This window comes from Magnolia sinica, chromosome 19, assembly GCF_029962835.1.
Source record: "Magnolia sinica isolate HGM2019 chromosome 19, MsV1, whole genome shotgun sequence".
NCBI lineage: Eukaryota > Viridiplantae > Streptophyta > Magnoliopsida > Magnoliales > Magnoliaceae > Magnolia > Magnolia sinica.
Window position 1 is genome coordinate 56243222 of NC_080591.1, and position 22410 is coordinate 56265631.

Genomic DNA, 22410 nt, shown 5'->3' on the forward strand with positions numbered 1-22410 from the left:
TCATACATCATCTTTCTTCTATACGTTGATGATATGCTTGTGGTCGATTCAAGCATGAAGGACATCTCATATCTCAAAAGACAATTGTTTAGATAATTTGTTATGAAGGATTTAGGAGCTGCAAAATAAATCATAGGCATGAGGATAAAGTGTGACAAGAAAAACAAGAAACTGATTTTATCACAGGTAGAATACATAGCTAAGGTACTTAATCGATTCAATATGGGAGGTGTTAAGCCGATTAGAACACCATTAGCCAACCACTTCAAGCTATCTAAGGAGCAAGGTGCAAAGATGCAGGATGAACAGGACTACATGGCTAAAGTCTCATACGCGTTAGCTATTGGGAGTCTCATGTATGCTATAGTATGTACGAGTCCAGACATTACTCAACCAGTGAGAGTTATTGTAGGTTCATTAACAACCCCGGGAAGGAACATTGGGAAGATGTGAAGTGGATCCTTAAATACCTGGTAGGTACTAAGGATGTAGGGCTGTTTTATGGAGGATCAAAAATCAAGCTACAAGGTTACGTGGATTCAGATTTGGTAGGAAATATCGACAGTAGAAGAAGCACTACAGGTTATATTTTTTCTCTGGGTAGTGCTGCAGCCAGTTGGGTCTCTCAGTTACAGAAGATAGTACCTATCAGTACAATGGAAGCAGAATATGTTGCAATTACAGAAGTGTGCAAGGAGATGGTGTGAATGCAAGGTTTCATGGAATAGTTGGGTAAGGAGCAAGCAAATTGCAAGCTGTACAGTGACAGTCAGAGTGCAATACACTTGGCTAAGCATGCAGCCTTTCATTCAAGGACCAAGCATATTGATATCAGATATCACTTCATATATTCATTACTAGAAGATGGATTGATTTCTCTGGAGAAGATTCATACAAGTGAGAATCCTGCGGATATGCTGACCAAGGCGGTCATACGGGGGAAGCTGAAGCTCTGTTCAGCTTTGATTGGTCTTCGGGCTTGAAGACGGGGAGGTGGTGCACTCCGCATATAGAAGACGAAGGTTTATGGTGATGTGTCTCCAATTGGGAGATTGTTGAGATGTGGAGCCACATCTGGACAGGGCCGCTCGACCAGTCGAGTGCCCTACTTGACCGGTCGAGTGGCCTACTTGACTAGTCGAGGGCTGGCTCGACTCAAAGTCTAGCGAGCATCAATTTTTTGGTTCCGAGGTGCTCGACCGGTCGAGGCCCATGCTCGACCAGTCGAGGTTACGCAGATTCATTTTCGGATTTTGCACGGACTGTGGATTTTTGAGTCGGTTTTCGCAGAGGTGCGAAAGGAAAGTTACCAAAACTATAAATAGGGGTCCCTAAGGCTTTTCTAGGGTTTTGGGAGTTATTCTAAAGTGTGGTCAAAGGGTTTTCTCTATATATCAAAGGAAAAAAGTTAGTATATTGCTTGTAATCTCGTTTTCTTCATAGTGGAATTTTGCATTTGTGATTTTTTACCCTTGTTTGGGGTCTTTCCACGTATATCTTGTCTTGTGGTTTATTTGGAATGCTTTAATTCTTCTTCTAGTTTATATTTCTTCTTGTTTATCGTTTGTGGGTGAGACCGAAGATTGGATCTCGGTTCACTGCATTGTTGGCGTGCTACGCAACATACCGCATAACACGATTCTTGCTAAAAGACTTTTTCTTGAACTGCTTGGGTCATCCATGCTTTTTTTTTCTCTTTTGGGTGTTGCAGCGTAAGCTTGATCGGAACCTGCGCGAGACACTTGAAGCCATGGGTGAAGAAGATTTAGATAATGTGGTGAGGATCCAATATCCCTCACCTGCCATGCTATTAGACCATTCCCTTTCATTTATGGTGTCACGGAACTAATGTTGCAATACATTCTCATACAGGAAGAAGACTCAAAATACCAACCAAATGCTCGTTCAGTGGAGTTTAATGGTCTTTCAACTTTCAGATGTTCAATAACTGATGTACGTCCGTCTCTTTCTTGATCTTACAAGTTTTGGTTTCTGCATTGTATATCGACTGGCACATCATTGTGAAACAGTTATCAGTCTGGCTGTAGATATTGTTTTAGAAATGTGTTCTAACTTATTAATTGTATTCTCATGATTCTTTTTCTCTTCTAGTTTTATAACAATACCAAGGAATTCATACAAAAGTTAAAGGAATTGCATCAACAGAAATCAGATAAGGTTAGTTTCGTTTGGTTTCAGGTGGGTTGCATGCATATGAAGAATCATACAATGCCTGATGTCAGGAAAATTGCATTACTTAATTGTCTTAGGTCAGCCCATCCCAATATACTGTATATGTGGGGCCGACCTATTGGAATGATGGATGGTTTGGATCACATAAATTTCTTACATTGGCTGATTCTAACCGTTCAACTAGGCCCCCTTTCAATGTGGTGTATTGGTTGTAATATGAGATTTTTAATTCATGAAAGCTAGAACCGTCTTCTGTTTCTCTTAACGGATCATGGGTTTGTGTATGTCTTTGCTACAGGTCAATCTTGGTTCTGAAGGTTGGAAAGCTCAATATTATAAGGAGAAATTTTATGTAGAAAAGCCTGATGAAATTGAAAGCAAACGGGAAGAAATCGTATGTTAAGCTGCCTTGATATTTGGACGTTGGTACCTTGAATTATTGTAACTGTTCGTTCACCGTGATTTTTTAGTTGTTAGAAGTTCCATTCATTTCTGTCCTGTGCATTGGTGTTCCTTTTGATGCATTCACGTTAGAATTCGAAATAATGTTGTTCTATTCTGCTTCTTTTGCCAACCTCCTGCTGTAATTGGCTTGATTTCTCAATCAAATGGTGATCACTTACTGTGTGCTGACCCAACAGAGAACAATTCTCATTGACCAATACAAATAGGTTTTGCGTGCACTTCCGTGGGGCTGTCCCAATGTATTGTATATGTAGGTCCAACATTTTTGTACTGCAACTTATTCATATGGTGCTTGGAATAATGGATGATTGGCATCACTATTTTCATCAGTAGTTGTAAAGAACTTTTGGCTTGAATTTGATTAAAATTTTATTTCATGGAGCAAGATGCTTGGGAGCTACTTGTCTTGAATTTGGGTGGGTGTATGGATTGTAATTTTCAATCCAAATACTACCTGATTTTACTTGAATTCCCTTCTCCCTTTTCTTCCCTTGTTTTATTTTGTGATCAAATGCCAGGGTTCATTGATCCATCGATCCTGTACGTCGACTCATCTCACACCGCTACAATTTGTGCTTCAGACTCGTACTCGCGCTTTTTGCTTCCTAGTTGTTTATATTTACTAACATTTTGAAACAGGTGCTTCCTTGCTCCAGCACCTCAATCTATTGCAGCTTGACTTCACGCTTTGTGCAACTATAGGTTCAACCATTTGAAGTCTTGTTTGGCCATTCCATGAGTCATTTAATACCATTGGGATCATTGCTGACGTCCCTGCCAATGATTCAACGAATCATTTAAAAGCATTGGGGATATTGCTAATGTCCCTGTGCCCTATATCATGTCGATATATAGATAGATAAACAAATTACTCTTTACTCCTTATCCAAATGCTTACAAGACGTCCAAATTGAATAAAAGCTTATGAAAAAAAAACACTCACGCTTTTATGCTTCGAAACTGCGTTGAACAACATAATAGGATGAAGAGAACTTTGGGGCTTGAGAATAATAGACGCCTATTGGGTTTTATTTCATAAATAACAGGCAAAAATGGTTACATCAATAAAAATATTATGTTTTGTAGTACAGAAATGACTCTTGTTCAAATATATGCATCTTGACAATTATCCCATCTAGCAGTCATATTACGATGAAGCAAACTCCTTGTTGTTGAGTAGGCAACTAATTTCACAAGCTGTTTGTGGCCTCCAACCATAGTTCAAAAACCCCTAAACTCAGCTCGAAGTTCTTCTGCGTTGGGTTGACTCAAAGACTTGACCCGAATCATTTCAATATTTAGTTATCCTAAATTGAAAATATTGGGAACGTAAATAGATATTTAAAATAGCTGAATTTATTGCAAGTAAAATAGGACATAACTCAAAGTACCAACAGCATGGATGCCTCATCGGTAAAGGGCATTGCTTTCCTTAGGTAAGGTTGGGTGTATGAAACACTTACCTGCTTTCTTTGTTTTTAATGAAATGTCCACTCAGGAACCGAGAGGCTCGGTTCGAGTCACACCAAGTCATGTCGAGTTGACTCAAAGAGTCTCAGAGTGCAATTCGAGTTTCCCAGCAACTTGGCTTGAAATCTAGCCGAGTCGAGCTGACTTGGCCGAGTATGAGTTGAGTTAGGGAACTATGCTGGGTTGTTATTTAGCATTGGACCTATTGACCGGCAACCCCAACTTCCTGATCATTTGCCATGTGGGCCAACCAACCTCCTAGCTTACGAAAGCTAGATATAACCGAACGTGTTTTATAAAGTACTCTATAGTCTATACTTTTTTTCCCCATCTAAAACCTCCAATTTCAATAAAAAGGTGTTACTGATTGTGATCTGTTTCTTCTCAATTTAGGAGAATTTTATGGTTGATTAGAATTTATCATTGAAACATTGTCCTTGTTGCTGCTATGTAGCTAATATAGTTATTCCATCCCAATGCTATATCAGCTTGCTGGATGTTGGTGGTAGTCCTAGATTAACATTGTCTGATTTCATTGCTTTAATTTTCTGTTTTAATTTATAGGTTCAAAAATATGTGGAAGGCCTATGTTGGGTACTACACTGTTATTTTGAAGGAGTGTGCTCATGGAGCTGGTAAGATAGGTTGTTGAGTGGAGCTCTCCTAGACATTGATCAGATTTCTCATATGTTATCCAGTTTAAAGAAGTTGGATATTGGGCTTTCAGGTCTTACAATCATCATTTTGGTCCATTTGCTTCCGATTTCAAGGGCCTTGATGGATCACAGATAAACTTTCAGCTGGGAACTCCATTAAAACCGTTAGCTCAGCTTATGGCCATCCTTTCACCAAGAAGGTAAGCATCCATTTATGGGATTCTTCTATTCTTCTGTGTTTCATTAGACATGACTAAACATCTTCTGGTGCAGTGCCCATGCAGTTCCCGAAGCATACAGGTCTCTAATGACTTGTTCGGAATCAAATATCATAGATTTTTACCCCACTGGTAAGACCTTTAAAAAACTCACGGAAGTTTACTAGTTTTCTCTACTATATATAACACCAATACCGTTGGACAATTTTATTCTCACATTTAATCTTCACAACATTGGTTGAGTGAGGCTAAATTCGTCATAAAAATGTAGCTGTTTGGGAGGGAACAATTGAGATTTTACCGTACAAATGAATGGCATGCATTACACCGCGTATAACATTAAAGCTATGTGGGCCCACCATGTTGCCTATGCAAAATCCGCTCTGTCCATCAGGTGCTTTCCTAGATCCTAGGCCCTGCAGCAAAAAATCAGACATTTATAGCTCAGCTGGACCTCAACACAGGTAACAGTGGGAATGCCAACCATAGGTTTGTGCATGCGGCCATCATGGTGTTTATCTTTCATCAAACCCCTTCATCAGGTGTGAATCACCAGGAAGAAGTGAAGATACAGAGATCAGAAGAAAACTCAAGCACGCCACAATGCGTGAACAAGGAGGTTTTAGGCACAATTTTACACCCATGGTGGGCCCTACAGAGATTGGGTGTTTTACATGCTACGATAAAACGTGTTATGGACAATCCCATTACCGCACCTTTCCTCTGCCTCTCTCCTTCCTCTCTGAATATCTCCCCCTTCTCTTTTTCTATCCTCTCCTCACTCCACATACATGCCATACACCTAGAGTAATTAACAACTTGAATATCTTGCATGGATCAGATTTTGAAGTTGACACGGATGGAGCGCGGGTACGTTGCATTTGACTGAAGTCACATGTTTATGAATGCAATCTTTAAAGTTATTAATTCACTCGCGTGAGTATCAATCATAAACGTTTGGACTTTAAGAATCTTCATGAAATTTACTTCTTACAGGCTATGTCACTGCTGAAATTTATTGATGTGAAACGCCTTCTTCCGGAGATTGAGAAACTAGAAAACAAACTAAAAGTATGACTAGTGGCAATTCAGAAGTTGGAATTACCCTACACGAACCTTTGGTCAGTACTTGATATTGACATTGTGTTTTATCTTCTCCAACCATTGTAGGATGAAGAAGTTCGAAGGAATACTGTGGCACATGAAATGATTTTTGTTCGGGCCAGTCATGATTTAGGATTGCAAGTTTCTTCTCTTTGTTGCCGATGCGTGCGTGAATCAGGGCATGAGCAGATCGTAAACAAAATGAGCATTGACAGTGAGAAAAGGTTTCTTGCCAGCATTGTGTACATTATGTTTGCATGCCAAGCATGAATTTTCTTTTCTAAGGCACACACCCACTTATTGCATATTGGACGTGTTACTTACATTACATTGATGTTTCCTTGTAGCGGTGGCTTGAATGGTTTTCTTATGAGATGTGATGAGCAATCATGCATGGATGATAGCAGCTCTCTTGTGAAGGGGAGGGAATACAGTATGAAGAATGATGTTCTGTAAGTTTCCTTCTGTCAGCTTGAGTGTGCATAATGAATTGGTGCACACATCTCCCACCATCCAAGGCGATATGCCGGAAGCCAAACACATTTCTAAATGGCATTTGAAATCCCATGCATTTGGAAATAGATGCTGGATTGTCACTCAGCTCTGTGTGTACATTGACATTGGGCTGCCTTGTGCAGGGAAATAATATCTGAGGAATTTTTTTTTCTTTTGTTTATTATTATTATTTTTTTGATAGAATATTTACTTTGATGCAGATGTGCACTGTTCGAGAACCCACTGTTTGATAATCATATTCCTGAGCTACCTAAAAATGTTACAATGCCTGAAAAGGTATTCTTATGTTTTGCTATAAGTTGTCTAAAAGTCATTTTCTACTTATTTTGTTCTTCGTTATATTTTATCATAAACTTCATATTAGATAGAATATTCTCGATTCTTAATTGGTGATGATTCCTGCAGTGTAAGTTTGGGATGCACACATATCAGTCTAGTTCAGCTTATTCATTTGCACATTATAAATGGGTTGAACCAAAGAATGATACAAAAATCTAAATCTTCTGATATCGGCCTTTGAATGTGGACTGCTGATCATTTTCTTTTTAACCATGTGTCAGTGTAGGGACAAAGCCCCACCTAGAGGGTAGAGCTAGTTTTTTCAATCTAGTGTCAATGTAGCCCTTTTTTGTGTATGGTTCAAGTAGAGGCTAAAATCCTTGTTTATGGCCCAAAAATCAAAAGTAATGATTCTCTTGATTTTTGGAAATTTGACTCAGATAAGGTCTTTTCACCAAAATCCTGGCAAACACCCTACTCCACTTGCCATATTGCGGTCTCTGCTCAAGGAGAATGAAATCCCTAGTCGGAATTTCGTCGAATGGTTCATCGACCCCAAAAGGTCACAAAAAACAGAAGAAAAATAAGAAAAGAAAATGAGAAGTTAGATTATGAAGAAGAAGATGGAGGGGAATGTGGCATAGTGGCTTTCAAGCAATCTCCTTCATCTTCGTTGCTTGATCGTGGAATTGAGATGGAAAGGAACTTGATCTCCTTGATAGTGTCATCAAAATCTTACGAGGGTCTTACATTGTCCTTCTAGGAGAAATGAGGAAGGAAAAGCACAAGATCACTTCTCCTTCCAAAGGTTTTCGGATCCTTGTGTCACTACTGCAAGGAGTAGAGCTGTACTCTTTGGCCTTAGAGGCAAAGATGTTAGTTTTGTGTGCCCCAGAAAGCGAGAAATGATTGTCTTGATCATGTACCTTGATAGCCACATTTATTTGGTGTCCACCTTGTATGCCATAATTAAATATGTGGGAAACCTAATCTATCTATTATTTTGTGGGTTATTGTGAGGGATTCCTCTAGTTGTCTTAGGGGAGGATGAGTTTGGACAACGACCAGTAGCCAAGGGAGAGTTGTGTTTCATGGTACCTTAAATTCCTTACCATAGTAGCGGATTTGTACAATCTATGAAAGGTTCATTAGTCATCCTGTATGAAGGAACCAACGATGAGTTGGGATGGAAGGTCTCCACCATCGGATTAGATATGCCTTGGCTCTACCATACTTACGAGTGTAAGTGTTCACTGAATTCAGGTTCTTTGTTTTAGGCTTGGTTAAGGACTTTCATTGGAGGATTGCATGTTGTCTTTGGTCTAGGACACCTATCATGCCTAGATCAAATCGACTTGATAATGCTCTAGCTTTGACTAATCCTTAGACTTGAGGTCATGGTGGGACTCAATCTTGTCCAAATCTGTGTTTGATTTCCCCATGCCACAATTCAGCTAGCCAAGCTGTTTACCTAACATTTTATCTCATAGACATTTTCTTCACCGAATGCAGGTTCTTGTTTTTTAGGCTTGGTTGAGGACTTTCATTGGAGGATGCATGTAGTCTCTTGTCAGGAACACCTTCATGACTGGATTAGTTCATCTTGATAATGCTCTAGCTTTGACTAATACTTAGACATCAGGTCATGGTGGATTCAGTCTTGTCTAAATTTGTGTGATTTCCCAATGCCGCAATTCAGCTAGCCAAGCTGCCTCCCTAACAGTATCTCTCATAAGCATTTATCCGACATACGTTCCTTTTCTTATGAAAATGAAAACATCAGTTGAAACTTATAGTAGAAATGATTATTTGGATGGATCTGAAACTTTCTTAGGTAGTGGGTCTTGTGAGAGAGATGTTACTAGGAGTTCCTTGAGAGAACAAAGTGCATTGAGGTTTACCATGTAGAAAATCACACAGGCAACCCTATGAAGAGAAGGGTCTTGGCATCAATGGAGAATATAGAAAAAGATAGGAGGGGAGGGTGTAGATAAGAGAGAGAGAGAGAGAGAGAGAGCTTTCTAACATCCTATTGTATATGTACTATGATAGGCCTTTATATGTAAGATGGCTATCATTTCTCAATCCAACTGAAACCACAACTCTAAGAAGGAAACTTCTTAACCACTTTCTTAATTTGACTCAACTAAAGTATGGTTAATAACTAAGTAACCAAATAAAATTAGGACTTAGCAAGGATTCTTAACATTCCCACTCATTGTTAAGTTCGAGTTGCATATATAATTCCTAAACTTCTTTTGAAGACATCAAACTTATCTGCACTGAGTTCTTTGATGAATATATTCTGCACTTGGCCAATTATAGAGACTATACATCAACTCACCTCTTTGGTCATGACCTTTTAATGAATAAAGTGGTAAGTAATGAATAAAGTGGTAAGGACCACCACGTCCTTCGTATGGCCATGAAACGTCAGATTTAATTCCAGCATGATCGAGTTAACATTGCGTAACGCCCTGAAAATCGGGGGTCGAGCAGAAGTTCAACTCCCGAGTTCCAACGCATCACCTATGCAACATGGATAATGATGATTAAATGTTGTCCGTGTTAGTGCACTAAACATGAGTGGGATTATACCAAATCAGCATATCATACCCCAGAGACAGTTAAATTACGCAAGCAGAAGACCATGATAGGTATGTATAAAACATACAAGTGGTGGTGCGTCTCCAGAGTATAATCATGTTCCAGGTTAAACAATTACATGTATCGTTTCTAAATACAAAATATCAAAATGTGTAGGTCCGTCTACATCACGAAATCCCTATAGCCCCGACGATCAGAATGCGGCCTACATGAACCCGCTAGAATACTGCATATACGAGAACTCCTCCTCGTCATCATAAAAATCAGGCTTCGCTTCATAGGCTGCGCCATCATCTGCAACTAAGACAGAGTCTGATTGGTGTTTTAAAACACTGTCCCAAAGTGAGAGTGAGTGATCAACTCAGTGAAACTATAAAGCAAAGGTTAACATGTTATCAATTCAGTCAAGCAGTAATGATAAAGCAGTACAGCAATCATGTCCTAGATTACTCTTGTTAATGCAAGAATGGTATGCGGTAATGATGCATGCCCTCGCCTACACTCCCTCAGCGACTTCATCTTACGTTCGTGCATGTTATTCTCCTGAAACGTGCACTTCCTCACCAAAGCACATGCAGTGCGGTGCATGATCGTGATTATTCAAGTTCTTAATTAGGCATATTCATACAGCAGGATTGGGAAGCTATCCCTTCATATCATTTACTCAAACATTGATCCATCTAGGGTTGTCAATCCTAGTTAATCACATACGAAGAACAGTTCCAAGTAGCTACGAAGTGGCTCGTCACCTCAGCACAGGCCTGGTTTATACTCGAGGTCACTACAGAAAAGCTCGTCTCCTTAACATAGTCTTACAGTATACTCGAGGTCACTACGGGCTCGTCACCTGATCGTAGGCCGACAGCTCGAATACAATATCTCATACCACCGTATTCGGCTCACGAGTCTGGGTTGCTCATTGGACACTACGGGGAGGCTCGTCGCCCCAGCGTAGGCTAACAGCTCGACCACGGTATCCTATACCACCATGCCCGGCTCATGAGCCTTAGCAAATCGAGGTACCAAAGTTAAACGGGCCTTTCTCTAGCAAGTTTGGTACCTTAGATTCAAGCAGTAGCGTCCATACATGGTGAACATACATTGGGCCAATCGGGTTACTTGACAAGCTCGACTGGTACGAGCGTACGTTGACTTGATCGACATGGAGTGCGTAAGCATTCCGTGTGGCCTAACCACTGTCGACAAACAGCGTACGACTCAGATTCATCAGGCGTATCCGTTGTGGCTAAATAGTACGGCCACCGATCGTAAACCATTACCGATTGCCTGGACTACATCGTAGCCTCAATCACACTCCAACCAATAGCATCCACATGTGATATTCCAAGACAGCATGTGACAACCAAATCTAAACATAAATCTCATTCGAGCATTTCAACAAACACATACCACACATGTCATCATACATAGGCATTCATCTGTAAATCACATAGTAGTAAGATAGGTTGCATAAAGGAATCTGTAACTATATATAAGGGAATTGAGAATCCTATCTCAACACCCTCAGTAAGTACATTACATCAAGCATTTTCTCATTCAGGCATTTTATCAAACACTTAGACCACACATATTGCATACAGGTAATAAATTCGTTAAAAACACATACTATAGCTAGTCCTTTCACAAGGAGTAGCCACGTATACAACGATCATGTATTAGCGATCAATAATCATAGCAAGCACAAATCATAATTCCATACTCATTCAAACATTTTTACAAACACTTAGACTACACACTTCAACATACATGGCGTATGTTGGTCATAACATGTATTAGGGCAAATCCTTTCACCAAGGAGTTGTCACATATACAACAATCATATATCCATGACGGATAATCATGGCAAGCACGAATCCAAATTCCATACCCAATCAAACATTTTTACAAACACTTAGACTACACACTTCAACATACATGACATATGCTAGTCATAATCTATATTGGGGCAAATCCTTTCACCCAGGAGTTGTCACATATACAACAATCATATATCCACGACGGATAATCATGGCAAGCACGAATCCAAATTCCATACCCATTCAAACATTTTTACAAACACATGAATTACACTATATTCAACATAGTTCATATATATCTGTAAAGCGAGGGAAACATCGTATCTAGCATGAGAAATGGCAACCAAGTCAGTTATAAATCATTAACCGACATTGACAGCCTTGAAAACCATAACCTAAACGTTTATAGTCCGCACCTTTCGCCGGTAAACTCGTAACGGATTCAGTTTGAACACTCTCGCCTTGTAAACTAGACTTTGAATACCTAATCAATAAAACGGGTTAGCTATTTCACCGATCTACGTATTTGGATTCCTAAAACAGGTTAGGGTTAGGGTTTCTTACCCAAGAACGGAATCAGAATCTCCGGTATAGCGACACGGAAGCGGTAGTTACGTACGTGGAGTAGTGGGATCGAATCCCAGGAACTATCTCACACTCGCTCTCTCACTTCTCCACTTTCTCCTTCACTTTCTCTCTCTTTTCTCTCTTAGGGTTTAGAATTCGTATGGAATGAGAGAGGGGTGGGTAAAGGCCCTTATATAGGCCCAGAACTGAAGGGAATGGCCCCAGGGCCATGGTATACTTAGGTTATAGCCAAAGAGTGGCTGTTTTGGTCCAACGGAGCACATCTGGAGGTCCCCTTTTTTGCATACGATCTGGGGAAAGTTCCCTGACATTGGATCTAGATCAGGTTAAGTTTTCGGTCTGATCAGATTTATGGAACGACCGTAGAGGACCAGTTTCAATTCAACGGTCAGCGCCACTCGATCAGGGCCACAAGTACACTGACCTGCGTATGAAATTTTTCCTGATCCAAGGGTGTATTTGGGTCAGATTCTGACGGTCTGAAATCTTAGAATAGGGCCGCAAGCGAACGGCCCAGTTCACTTAAGTTTCAGTTCATTTTCTAGAGATATTTGCGTTTCTCACACACTTCGCTCTGGGCTCAAGTTGTGCGTTTCTATATACTATTTGGACTTGATTTCCGAGATGGTCATGAAGCCCAGTAAGGCGGCCATCTTCGTATAGTCTTGCGGTAATCGGACTTTCGACGTGCGGTATAGGTCCGATACGAAGTTTCGGTGTGCTCCCAAGAGCAATCGAGTTTTGAGATTGATTCTAAGTTTCACAGTAATGTAGCATCAACGATTCTACACGTTTTGGGTCTTGCAGTTCGTATTTAAAGTGATTCAAGCTAATTTCACAGATAATTTAGTTTAGCACTTGATTAATTTTCGTCTAATTTCTAAAGGATTTGGTCCTGAGCGATTTCTGCCTGAGGTGGAACGCGGGTCATTGTACGGATTTTTTCCGAGACGTTACAATCTACCCCCCTTAAAGAAAAATTTTATTCTCGAAATTAGTACTTTTTCGTGCTCCTCGAGAATTTGCGGGTAGTTCTTACGGACCTCAGCTTTTGTCTCCCAAGTAGCCTCTTCCTCAGTGTGATACGTCCATAACACCTTCACCAACGGGATAACCCTACTACACAACACCTACTCCTTCCTGTCTAGGATGTGCGTTGGCCGCAGAACATAAGTAGCATCCTCACTCAACTGTACCTGCTCCCATTTGATGATGTAGGAAGGATCAGGAATATATTTCTTCAGCATAGATACATAAAATATGTTGTGCACACCCATGAGTGGTGTAGGCAAAGCAAGGGGGTACGTGACCACACCCACTCGGTCTAGTATCTGGAATGGACCAATAAATCTCAGCGTGAGCTTTCCCTTCTTTTCAAACCGAAGGACTCCCTTCATAGGGAAAACTCTCAGAAACACATGGTCCCCAACCTCGAACTCTAGTGGTGACCGTCTCGTATTGGCGTAGCTCTTGTGTCTACTTTGTGCTGCTTGAAGTCGACGCCTGATAATGTCGATCTTCTCCGAGGTCGCCTGTACTAACTCAGGTCCAATCAAACTCCTCTCGCCAACTTCCGCCCAGCAATGCGGTACTCTACATGGGTGCCCATGCAGTGCTTCGTAGGGAACCATGCCAATATTCGCATAAAAGCTGTTGTTGTAAGCGAACTGGGCATAAGGAAGACAGTCATCCCAACTGTCCTTGAAATCAAGCACGCAAGCTCGCAACATGCCCTCTAACACCTGGTTTACCCGTTCCGTTTGCCCATCCGTCTGTGGGTGGAACGCGGTACTAAACTTCAATTTCACACCCATTGCTTCCTGGATACGAGTCCAGAAGATAGATATGAATCGCTTGTCTCGATCCGACACGATCTCCATAGGCACTCCATGCAGACATACTATCTCCTTGATGAACAACCTGGCCAAATCGTCTGCAGAGTTTGTAACTCTGATCGGGAGGAAATAAGCCGATTTCGTCAATCGGTCCACAATCAACCAAATGGAGTCATGCCCCTTTCTCGTCTTCGGTAACCCTGAAATGAAATCCATAAAGATGAAGTCTCACTTCCATTTAGCTACAAGCATAGGCTGAAGTAGACCAGGAGGTCGGCGATGCTCGGCTTTGACCTGCTGGCACGTGAGACAACAGGATACGAAGTCAGCTATGTGGGTCTTCATGTTGTCCCACCAGTACGAACGCTTCATGCCTCGATACATCTTCGTACTACCCGGATGGATCGCCATCTTCAAATTGTGAGCAGTTGCCAGAACTTCTCTCCTTAAGTCATGGAGATTCGGGATGCACAGGTGGCCATGATATCGCAAACCTCCATCTAAACTAACCCTCCATTCAGAGTCATCACTGTCGCTCACTAGATCTCCCATCTCGGCCAATCACTCATCTTCTTTCTGAGCCACTATGATCCTATCATCCACAAGTGGCCGCACACAAACGTGTGCGACGCTCGTAAATGGCTCCTCTACCGTGAGCTTCTTCTCAAAATCTCACACGAACTCCACCATATTCCACTCCTCAACCATTAGCGGAGCCACAAATGCTATCGCTTTCTTGCGGCTCAACGCGTCTGCCACAAGGTTGGCCTTGCCAGGATGGTAGGAGACCTCGAACTTGATGTCCTTCAAGGTTTCCATCCATCGGCGCTACCTCATATTCAAGTCTCTCTAGGCGAATATATAGCGAAGGCTCTTGTGGTCGCAAAAGAGCTCGAACTCCTCTCTGTAGAGGTAATGTCTCCAGAGCTTCAATGCAAATATGACGGCTGCTAACTCCAGGTCGTGCGTGAGGTAATCCTCCTCATGTTTCCTCAACTATAGCGATGCATAGGCAATCACCCTATCCTTCTGCATAAGGACGCAACCCAACCCAACACGAGACGTGTCGATATATGTAATATATCTGACCCCTTGCTCTAGCAATACTAGCACAGGGGTGGACGTCAGCTTGTCCTTTAGCTCCTGAAAAGTTGCTTCTGCCTTCTCATTCCAGGCAAACTTAAGATCCTTCCGAGTTAGCTGTGATAATGGCCTGGCAATCTTGGAAAAGTCCCTAAAGAATCGACGGTAGTAACCTGCTAGACCAAGAAAGCTCCTCACTTCAGTAACCGAACCGGGCTCCTCCCCGTCCTGAACTGTGGCTACCTTAGCAAGGTCCACAACTATCCCTTCATTGGACACCACATGTCCCAGGAATTTAACTTCTTCTTTCCAGAAGTCGCACTTCTTGTACTGTGCAAACAACTAGTTCTTTCTGAGCGTATTAAAGACTACTTGCAAATGCTCCTCATGATCTTCCCGACTCTTGGAGTATATCGGGATGTCATCTATAAACACGATGACGAATCAGAATAGATACGGCCGAAACACCCAGTTCATCAAGTCCATGAACACGGCCAAGGCATTTGTGAGTCCAAACGACATCACAAGAAACTCGTAGTGTTCGAAGCAGGTTCTAAACACTGTCTTCTGCACGTCCTCATCGCTGACGCGCAACTGGTGATACCCCAACTGTCAGTCGATCTTCAAGAAATACTGTGCCCCCTTCAATTGATCAAACAGATCATCTATCCTAGGCAAGGGATACTTGTTCTTTACCGTCGCTTGGTTCAACCTGTAATAATCGATACACAGTCGCAGAGATCCATCTTTCTTCTTCACAAACAACACGGGTGCTCCCTAAGGAGATACACTCGGCCGTATGAAACCTGAATCCAACAGGTCATCAATCTGTCTCCTCAATTCCTCTATCTCACATGGAGGCATGCGATACATAGGCAATGAAATGGGTGTCGCACTAGGCACAAGGTCGATAGTAAAATCGATCTCGCACCGAGGAGGTAATCCCGATATCATCCTGAACACATCCGTAAAATCCTGGACTACTGGCGTGTTCCCCAACGTCGGCCCGTCAATATGCTCTAGTAAGGTGGCGTAGCAACTGATGCGGTAGTACTAACTGACCTGCACTGGAAATGTAAAGGTCATGCCCTCCGGTCCATGGGTAGTCACCAGTCGGGTATCGCAATTGATCTCGACCCTCATCTCGGTGAGTCAATCCATGTCGAAGATCACATCATAATGACATAGTGGGGCAACCATCAAGTCGACGAGTACTGTACTGCTCCCTAGGTCTATCAAGCAACCCTTACACATTTTGATGGAGTCTGAGAAGGTCCCCGTGGCGGTAAGGAGTCTCATCCCAATCATAGGACTAGCTTCCAACCCTAGTCACTTAACTGTTGTGCATGATACTATAGAGATGGTGGACCCGGTATCCACCAATAAGAAAACTAGAGTACCTTGAACATGTACCGTGACTTCGAAAGCCATCGATGCTGTAACTGTTGTCTCGAATGCCTCAGGTGTAAGTGAGTGCAAACGAGCCTGTCATGGACGGTTCAACTGCAGTACCATAGGCCGTTGAGGCAGCCTGAATCGAGGTGCAGGTGGCCGAAAAGATGAAGGCATAGGTGCTGACCGTAGAGGTGGAGCTGCAATAATCTGAGGAAGCTGGAGGTTGATTCTCTAAGGCGGCGAGAAGCCATTGTCCCTCATCCTTCTGAAACAATATCTATCCGTGTGGCCTGTCCTCCCACAGTAGTCGCACCGCAAGTCTGCTCGCCCTAGCTGAGTCGGTGATGCCGCAAGCCTAGGAGGGGAATCCACACGTGGCCTCTTGCCTAGGAATGACGTGGTCAGAAAATCAAGGTTGGGCCGAGGACCCACGGGTGCACGATTAGAGTAGGGGTCACGAGAGAGCAGAGCCTATCCCGCTCAGCTCATAAAGATATGCTCACCAGCTCAGCATAACTGGGTATCCTAGCGCAACACATCTTCGAACGTAACTCGGGTCACAGACCCTCAGAAAATCGTCGCACACCCATCGATTCATCAGCCAATATCAACGGAGCATACCTAGCCAGCTCCATGAACTTGTTTTCATACTCAGCCACGGTCATCCCTCCCTATCGGAGGTGAAGAAACTCTCCCTCCTTCTCATTACGGTAGGTGAGAGGGAAATATTTCTCATTGAAACGCGTCTTAAATGCATCCCATGTCCACACGTAACGAGCAGCCACAGTCCTAAGGACACTGTCTCACCAGAGACCGGTCTCCTTCTCAAACATGAAGGTGACCAACTCCACTTGCTCCGCTTCAATGCAGTGCAGCGACTTCAACATCTTAGAGATGCGGTCAAGTCAATACTCGACTTCCTCAAGTTAGTGAGTACCCGCAAAGGTAGGAGGTTGCAAGTACTGGAATTGCTTGAATGCGCCGCTAGCACTAGTGTTCCCAGCAAGGTGCACAGGTGGTGACGGAGTGGTCACATGCATATTTTGGGCAAAAGCCCGTGCTATGCGGTCAAAAACTACTGCTGCTGGTGCTGGTGCTGCAGGTACTATTGCTGCATCAGTAGCATCACCTGCTCTAACCTATCAGGAGAAGGAGCCGACTGTAGTATGTGAGGTGTCGAGGTAAACGCACGGTTCTGCTTGAGAACCAGGGGTATATAAGGTGGCAGCCCAGTAGTGGGGCCAGTGGCCGGTAGTGAGTCCAACATCATGTTCGTGTCGAGGCCCAAGCTGGGGTCCGTGCGGCTATCGCTCAGGGGAGGTACCCCTTTAAGCAATCCACAGAGTGCTAGACGGGTAGTGTTCCGAGTAGTCCTCGGAGGCATGCCCTATATGCAACACAGGGTGCAACATGTGTTAGATTTAGCATAACAGTACCCAATTACTCAAGTGGTTTACACATCCCATAACAAAACAACTTCATGCATTTCATTTAACTAAAATTGTCACAATACATGAGATGCCTTACATGGATTATGACAGAAGATCTATGTGAACTAATCTAAACAACTTTAAACATTAGGGCACATAACCTACTTTATCATACAACCAAACCTAGTAAGACCATACATAGAAACAAAACAAACCAGCAACAAGGCATACTAAAAGACAACTACATATATGACCAGTCATCAGAACCCGACGTGGTGGGGGTGCACCCTTGTCCTTCACACAGCACAGGATAGTCCTCGGGGTGCCGTAGGGGTGTGGGGTCCACTTTAGTTCCCCCCAATTTTCGTCGTTTGGGCCCCCGACTCCGTTTGAGTCGTTTCGGGTCCCATTTCGAGTATATTCGCACTTTTCAGTTTGTTCGAGTATGGGATCTGTCAATTCATAATCTAAACCCATCGGTTGATGGTCTAGGAAAGATCTGGGGTCACCACGCATGATCTCGGAAGCGTACGGGCCCCGATTTCAACTGTCAGTTTCACCTGACAGTGAAACTGGGAGTCTTATGATCATTTCTACGTTTTAACGCCCCCTCCTAAGTCAAAGTATGTCAGTGTGCGTCATGTGACCATAACTCAGGTCCAGTTTAATCCAAATCATGCTCTGATACCAACTTGTAACGTCCTGAAAATTGGGGGTCGAGCAGAAGTTCAACTCCCGAGTTCCAACGCATCACCTATGCAACATGGATAATGATGATTAAATGTTGTCCGTGTTAGTGCACTAAACATGAGTGGGATTATACCAAATCAGCATATCATACCCCAGAGACAATTAAATTACGCAAGCGGAAGACCATGATAGGTATGTATAAAACATATAAGTAGTGGTGCGTCTCTAGAGTATAATCATGTTCCAGGTTAAACAATTATATGTATCGTTTCAAAATACAAAATATCAAAATGTGTAGGTCCGTCTACATCATGAAATCCCTATAGCCCTGACGATCAGAATGCAGTCTACATGAACCCGCCAGAATACTGCATATACAAGAACTCCTCCTCTTCGTCATAAAAATCAGGCTCCGCTTCATAAGTTGCGCCATCATTTGCAACTAAGATAGAGTCTAATTGGTATTTTAAAACACCGTCCCAGAGTGGGAGTGAGTGATCAACTCAGTGGAACTATAAGGCAAAGGTTAACATGTTATCAATTCAGTCAAGCAGTAATGATAAAGCAGTACAACACTCATATCCTAAGTACTCTTATTAATGTAGGAATAATATGCTGTAATGATGCATGCCCTCGCCTGCACTCCCTCAGCAACACCATCTCACGATCGTGGCATGCACCACTCCGGACACATGTACTTCCTCGCCAAAGCACATGTAATATAGTGTATGATCGTGTTAGCTAATACTTAATTTGGTTTATTCATACAGCAGATTCGGGAAGCCAAGGTGCCTTCCTTTATATCATTGACCCCCTGAATGATCCATTCAGGGTCGTCAATCCTAGTTAATCACATACGAAGAACAGTTCCAGGTAGCTACAGAGCGGCTTGTCATCTCAGCGCAGGCCTGGTTTATACTCGAGGTCACTACGGAAAAGCTCATCGCCTTAACGTAGTCTTAGAGTATACTCGAGGTCACTACAGGCTCGTCACCTGATCGTAGGCCAACAACTCGAATACAGTGTCCCATACCATCGTATTCAGCTCATGAGTCTGAGTTGCTCATTGGACACTACGGGGAGGCTCGTCGCCCCAGCGTAAGCTGATAGCTCGACCACGGTGTCCCATACTACCATGCCTGGCTCATGAGTCTTAGCGGATCAAGGTACCAAGGTTAAACGGGCCTTTCGCTGGTAAGTTTAGTACCTTAGATTCAAGTAATAGCATCCATACATGGTGAATATACATTGGGTCAATTGGGTTACTTGACAAGCTCAACTGGTACGAGCATACATTGACTTGATCGACATGGAGTGCGTTAGCATTCCGCGTGGCCTAACCACTGTTGACAAACAGCGTACGACTCGGATTCATCGGGCGTATCCATTGTGGCTAAGCAGTACGGCCACTGATCGTAAACCATTACCGATTGCCTGGACTACATCGTAACCCCAATCACACTCCAACCAATAGCATCCACATGTGATATTCCAAGATAGCATGTGACAACCAAATCTAAACATAAATCCCATTCGAGCATTTCCACAAACACATACCACACATGTCATCATACATAGGCATTCATCTGTAAATCACATAGTAGTAAGATAGGTTGCATAAAGGAAACTGTAACTATGTATAAGGGAATTGAGAATCCTATCTCAACACCCTCAGTAAGTACATTACATCAAGCATTTTCTCATTCAGGCATTTTTTTCAAACACTTAGACCACACATATTGCATACAGGTAATAAATTTGTTAAAAACACATACTATAGCTAGTCCTTTCACAAGGAGTAGCCACGTATACAATGATCATGTATTAGCGATTAATAATCATAGCAAGTACAAATCATAATTCCATACTCATTTAAACATTTTTACAAACACTTAGACTACACACTTCAACATACACGGCGTATGTTGGTCATAACATGTATTAGGGCAAATCCTTTTACCAAGGAGTTGTCACATATACAACAATCATAAATCCACGATGGATAATCATGGCAAGCACAAATCCAAATTCCATACCCATTCAAACATTTTTACAAACACTTAGACTACACACTTTAACATACATGACGTATGTTGGTCATAACATGTATTAGAGCAAATCCTTTCACCAAGGAGTTGTCACATATACAACAATCATATATCCACAATGGATAATCATGGCAAGCACGAATCCAAATTCCTTACCCAATCAAACATTTTTACAAACACTTGAATTACACTTTATTCAACATAGTTCATATATATCTGTAAAGCGAGGAAAACATCGTATCTAGCATGAGGAATGGCAACCAAGTCAGTTATAAATCATTAACCGACATTGACAGCCTTGAAAACCATAACCTAAATATTCGTAGTCCGCACCTTTCGCCAGTAAACTTGTAACGGATTTAGTTTGAACACCCTCGCCTTGTAAACTAGACTTTGAATACCTAATCAATAAAACAGGTTAGATATTTCACCAATCTACGTATTTTAATTCCTAAAACAGGTTAGGGTTAGGGTTTCTTACCCAAGAACTGAATTAGAATCTCTGGAATAGCGACACAGAAGCGGTAGTTACGTACGTGTAGTGGGATCGAATCCCAGGAACTATCTCACACTCGCTCTCTCACTTCTCCACTTTCTCCTTCACTTTCTCTCTTAGGGTTTAGAATTCGTATAGAATGAGAGAGGGGTGGGTAAAGGCCCTTATATAGGCTCAGAACTGAAGGAAATGGCCCCAGGGCTATGGTATACTTAGGTTATAGCCAAAGAGTGGCTATTTCGGTCCAACGGAGCACATCTGGAGACCCCTTTTTTGCATACGATCAGGGGAAAGTTCTCTGACATTGAATCTAGGTCAGGTTAAGTTTTCAGTCCGATCGGATTTACGAAACGACCACAGAGGACTAGTTTCAGTTCAACGGTCATCGCCACTCGATCAGGGCCACAAGTACACTGACCTGCGTATGAAATTTTCCCTGATCCGAAGGTGTATTTGGGTCAAATTCTGACTGTCTAAAACCTTAGAATTGGCCCGCAAGTGAACGGCCCAGTTTACTTAAATTTGACTACATTTTCTAAAGATATTCGCGTTTCTCACACACTTCGCTCCGGGCTAAAGTTGTGCATTTCTGGATACTATATGGACTTGATTTTCGAGATGGTCATCAAGCCCAGTATGGCGATCATATTCGTATAGTCTCATGGTAATCGGACTTTCGACGCGTGGTACAGGTCTGATACGGAGTTTCAGTGTGCTCCCGAGAGCAACCGAGCTTTGAGATTGATTATAAGTTTCAGGGTAATAAAGCGTCAACGATTCTACACATTTTGGGTCTTGTAGTCCGTATTTAAAGTGGTTCAAGCTAATTTCATAGATAATTTAGTTTAACACTTAATTAATTTTTGTCTAATTTCTAAAGGATTTGGTCCCGAGCGATTTTTTCCTGAGGTGGAACTCGGGTCTTTGTACGGATTTTTTTCTGAGACGTTACATTCATGGTCATTTTGATAAGAATGTGATAGTTGTCTTTTTCTCCAAAGTCTCTCAATAGTTATATCAATCACACACTTGCACATGTAGCTAGCATCGTGAATCGATATTCAGCCTTTATGGCAGAAAATGCAACAGTAGTTTGCTTCTTGCTTCACCATGACATGCTTTCCAAACCAAGGCTGAAATAGAAACCCGAAGTTGAATGTGTGGATGGGTGTCCGCCTGTATCACAATAACCTCTAAGCTTTATTGGTACATCGTATTCATAAAGCACATCTTTCTTGATGGTCGCCTTCACATTTCTCAATATATGTAGTCTAAATTGCAGAATAAGACATCATATTCATATACCTAATTAATTGGTTGGATGACGTATACACCGCCACAGCAGACCCCAAATTCTATCTGGAAGTTTCTGTGGTGGGCATCCCCCTCCCCAATCTCCCCCATTCTTCTCTGGTACCCACCTGAGCAATGGATAAGCTATATTTTGGGAACTGGGTAACATTTGGGGGTGCATCTAATGAATGGGTCAGTTTTTCTACAAGAAACAAAAGTATCTCAAT

General features: G+C 42.3%; 1 protein-coding gene across 1 annotated transcript in view; it reads left to right on the forward strand.

Annotated features, from left to right (window-relative positions):
• The window catches only part of LOC131234500 (5'-3' exoribonuclease 3-like), a 52065-nt gene that overhangs the window by 27806 nt on the left and 1849 nt on the right, over positions 1–22410 (forward strand). The window contains exons 7-18 of the mRNA XM_058231430.1: positions 1712–1777; positions 1873–1953; positions 2113–2178; positions 2492–2587; positions 4693–4763; positions 4856–4984; positions 5058–5134; positions 5844–5872; positions 5999–6073; positions 6173–6330; positions 6454–6558; positions 6823–6898. Of these exons, the coding sequence (XP_058087413.1) occupies positions 1712–1777; positions 1873–1953; positions 2113–2178; positions 2492–2587; positions 4693–4763; positions 4856–4984; positions 5058–5134; positions 5844–5872; positions 5999–6073; positions 6173–6330; positions 6454–6558; positions 6823–6898 (1029 nt within the window). The remainder of the gene's footprint in view (positions 1–1711; positions 1778–1872; positions 1954–2112; positions 2179–2491; positions 2588–4692; positions 4764–4855; positions 4985–5057; positions 5135–5843; positions 5873–5998; positions 6074–6172; positions 6331–6453; positions 6559–6822; positions 6899–22410) is intronic.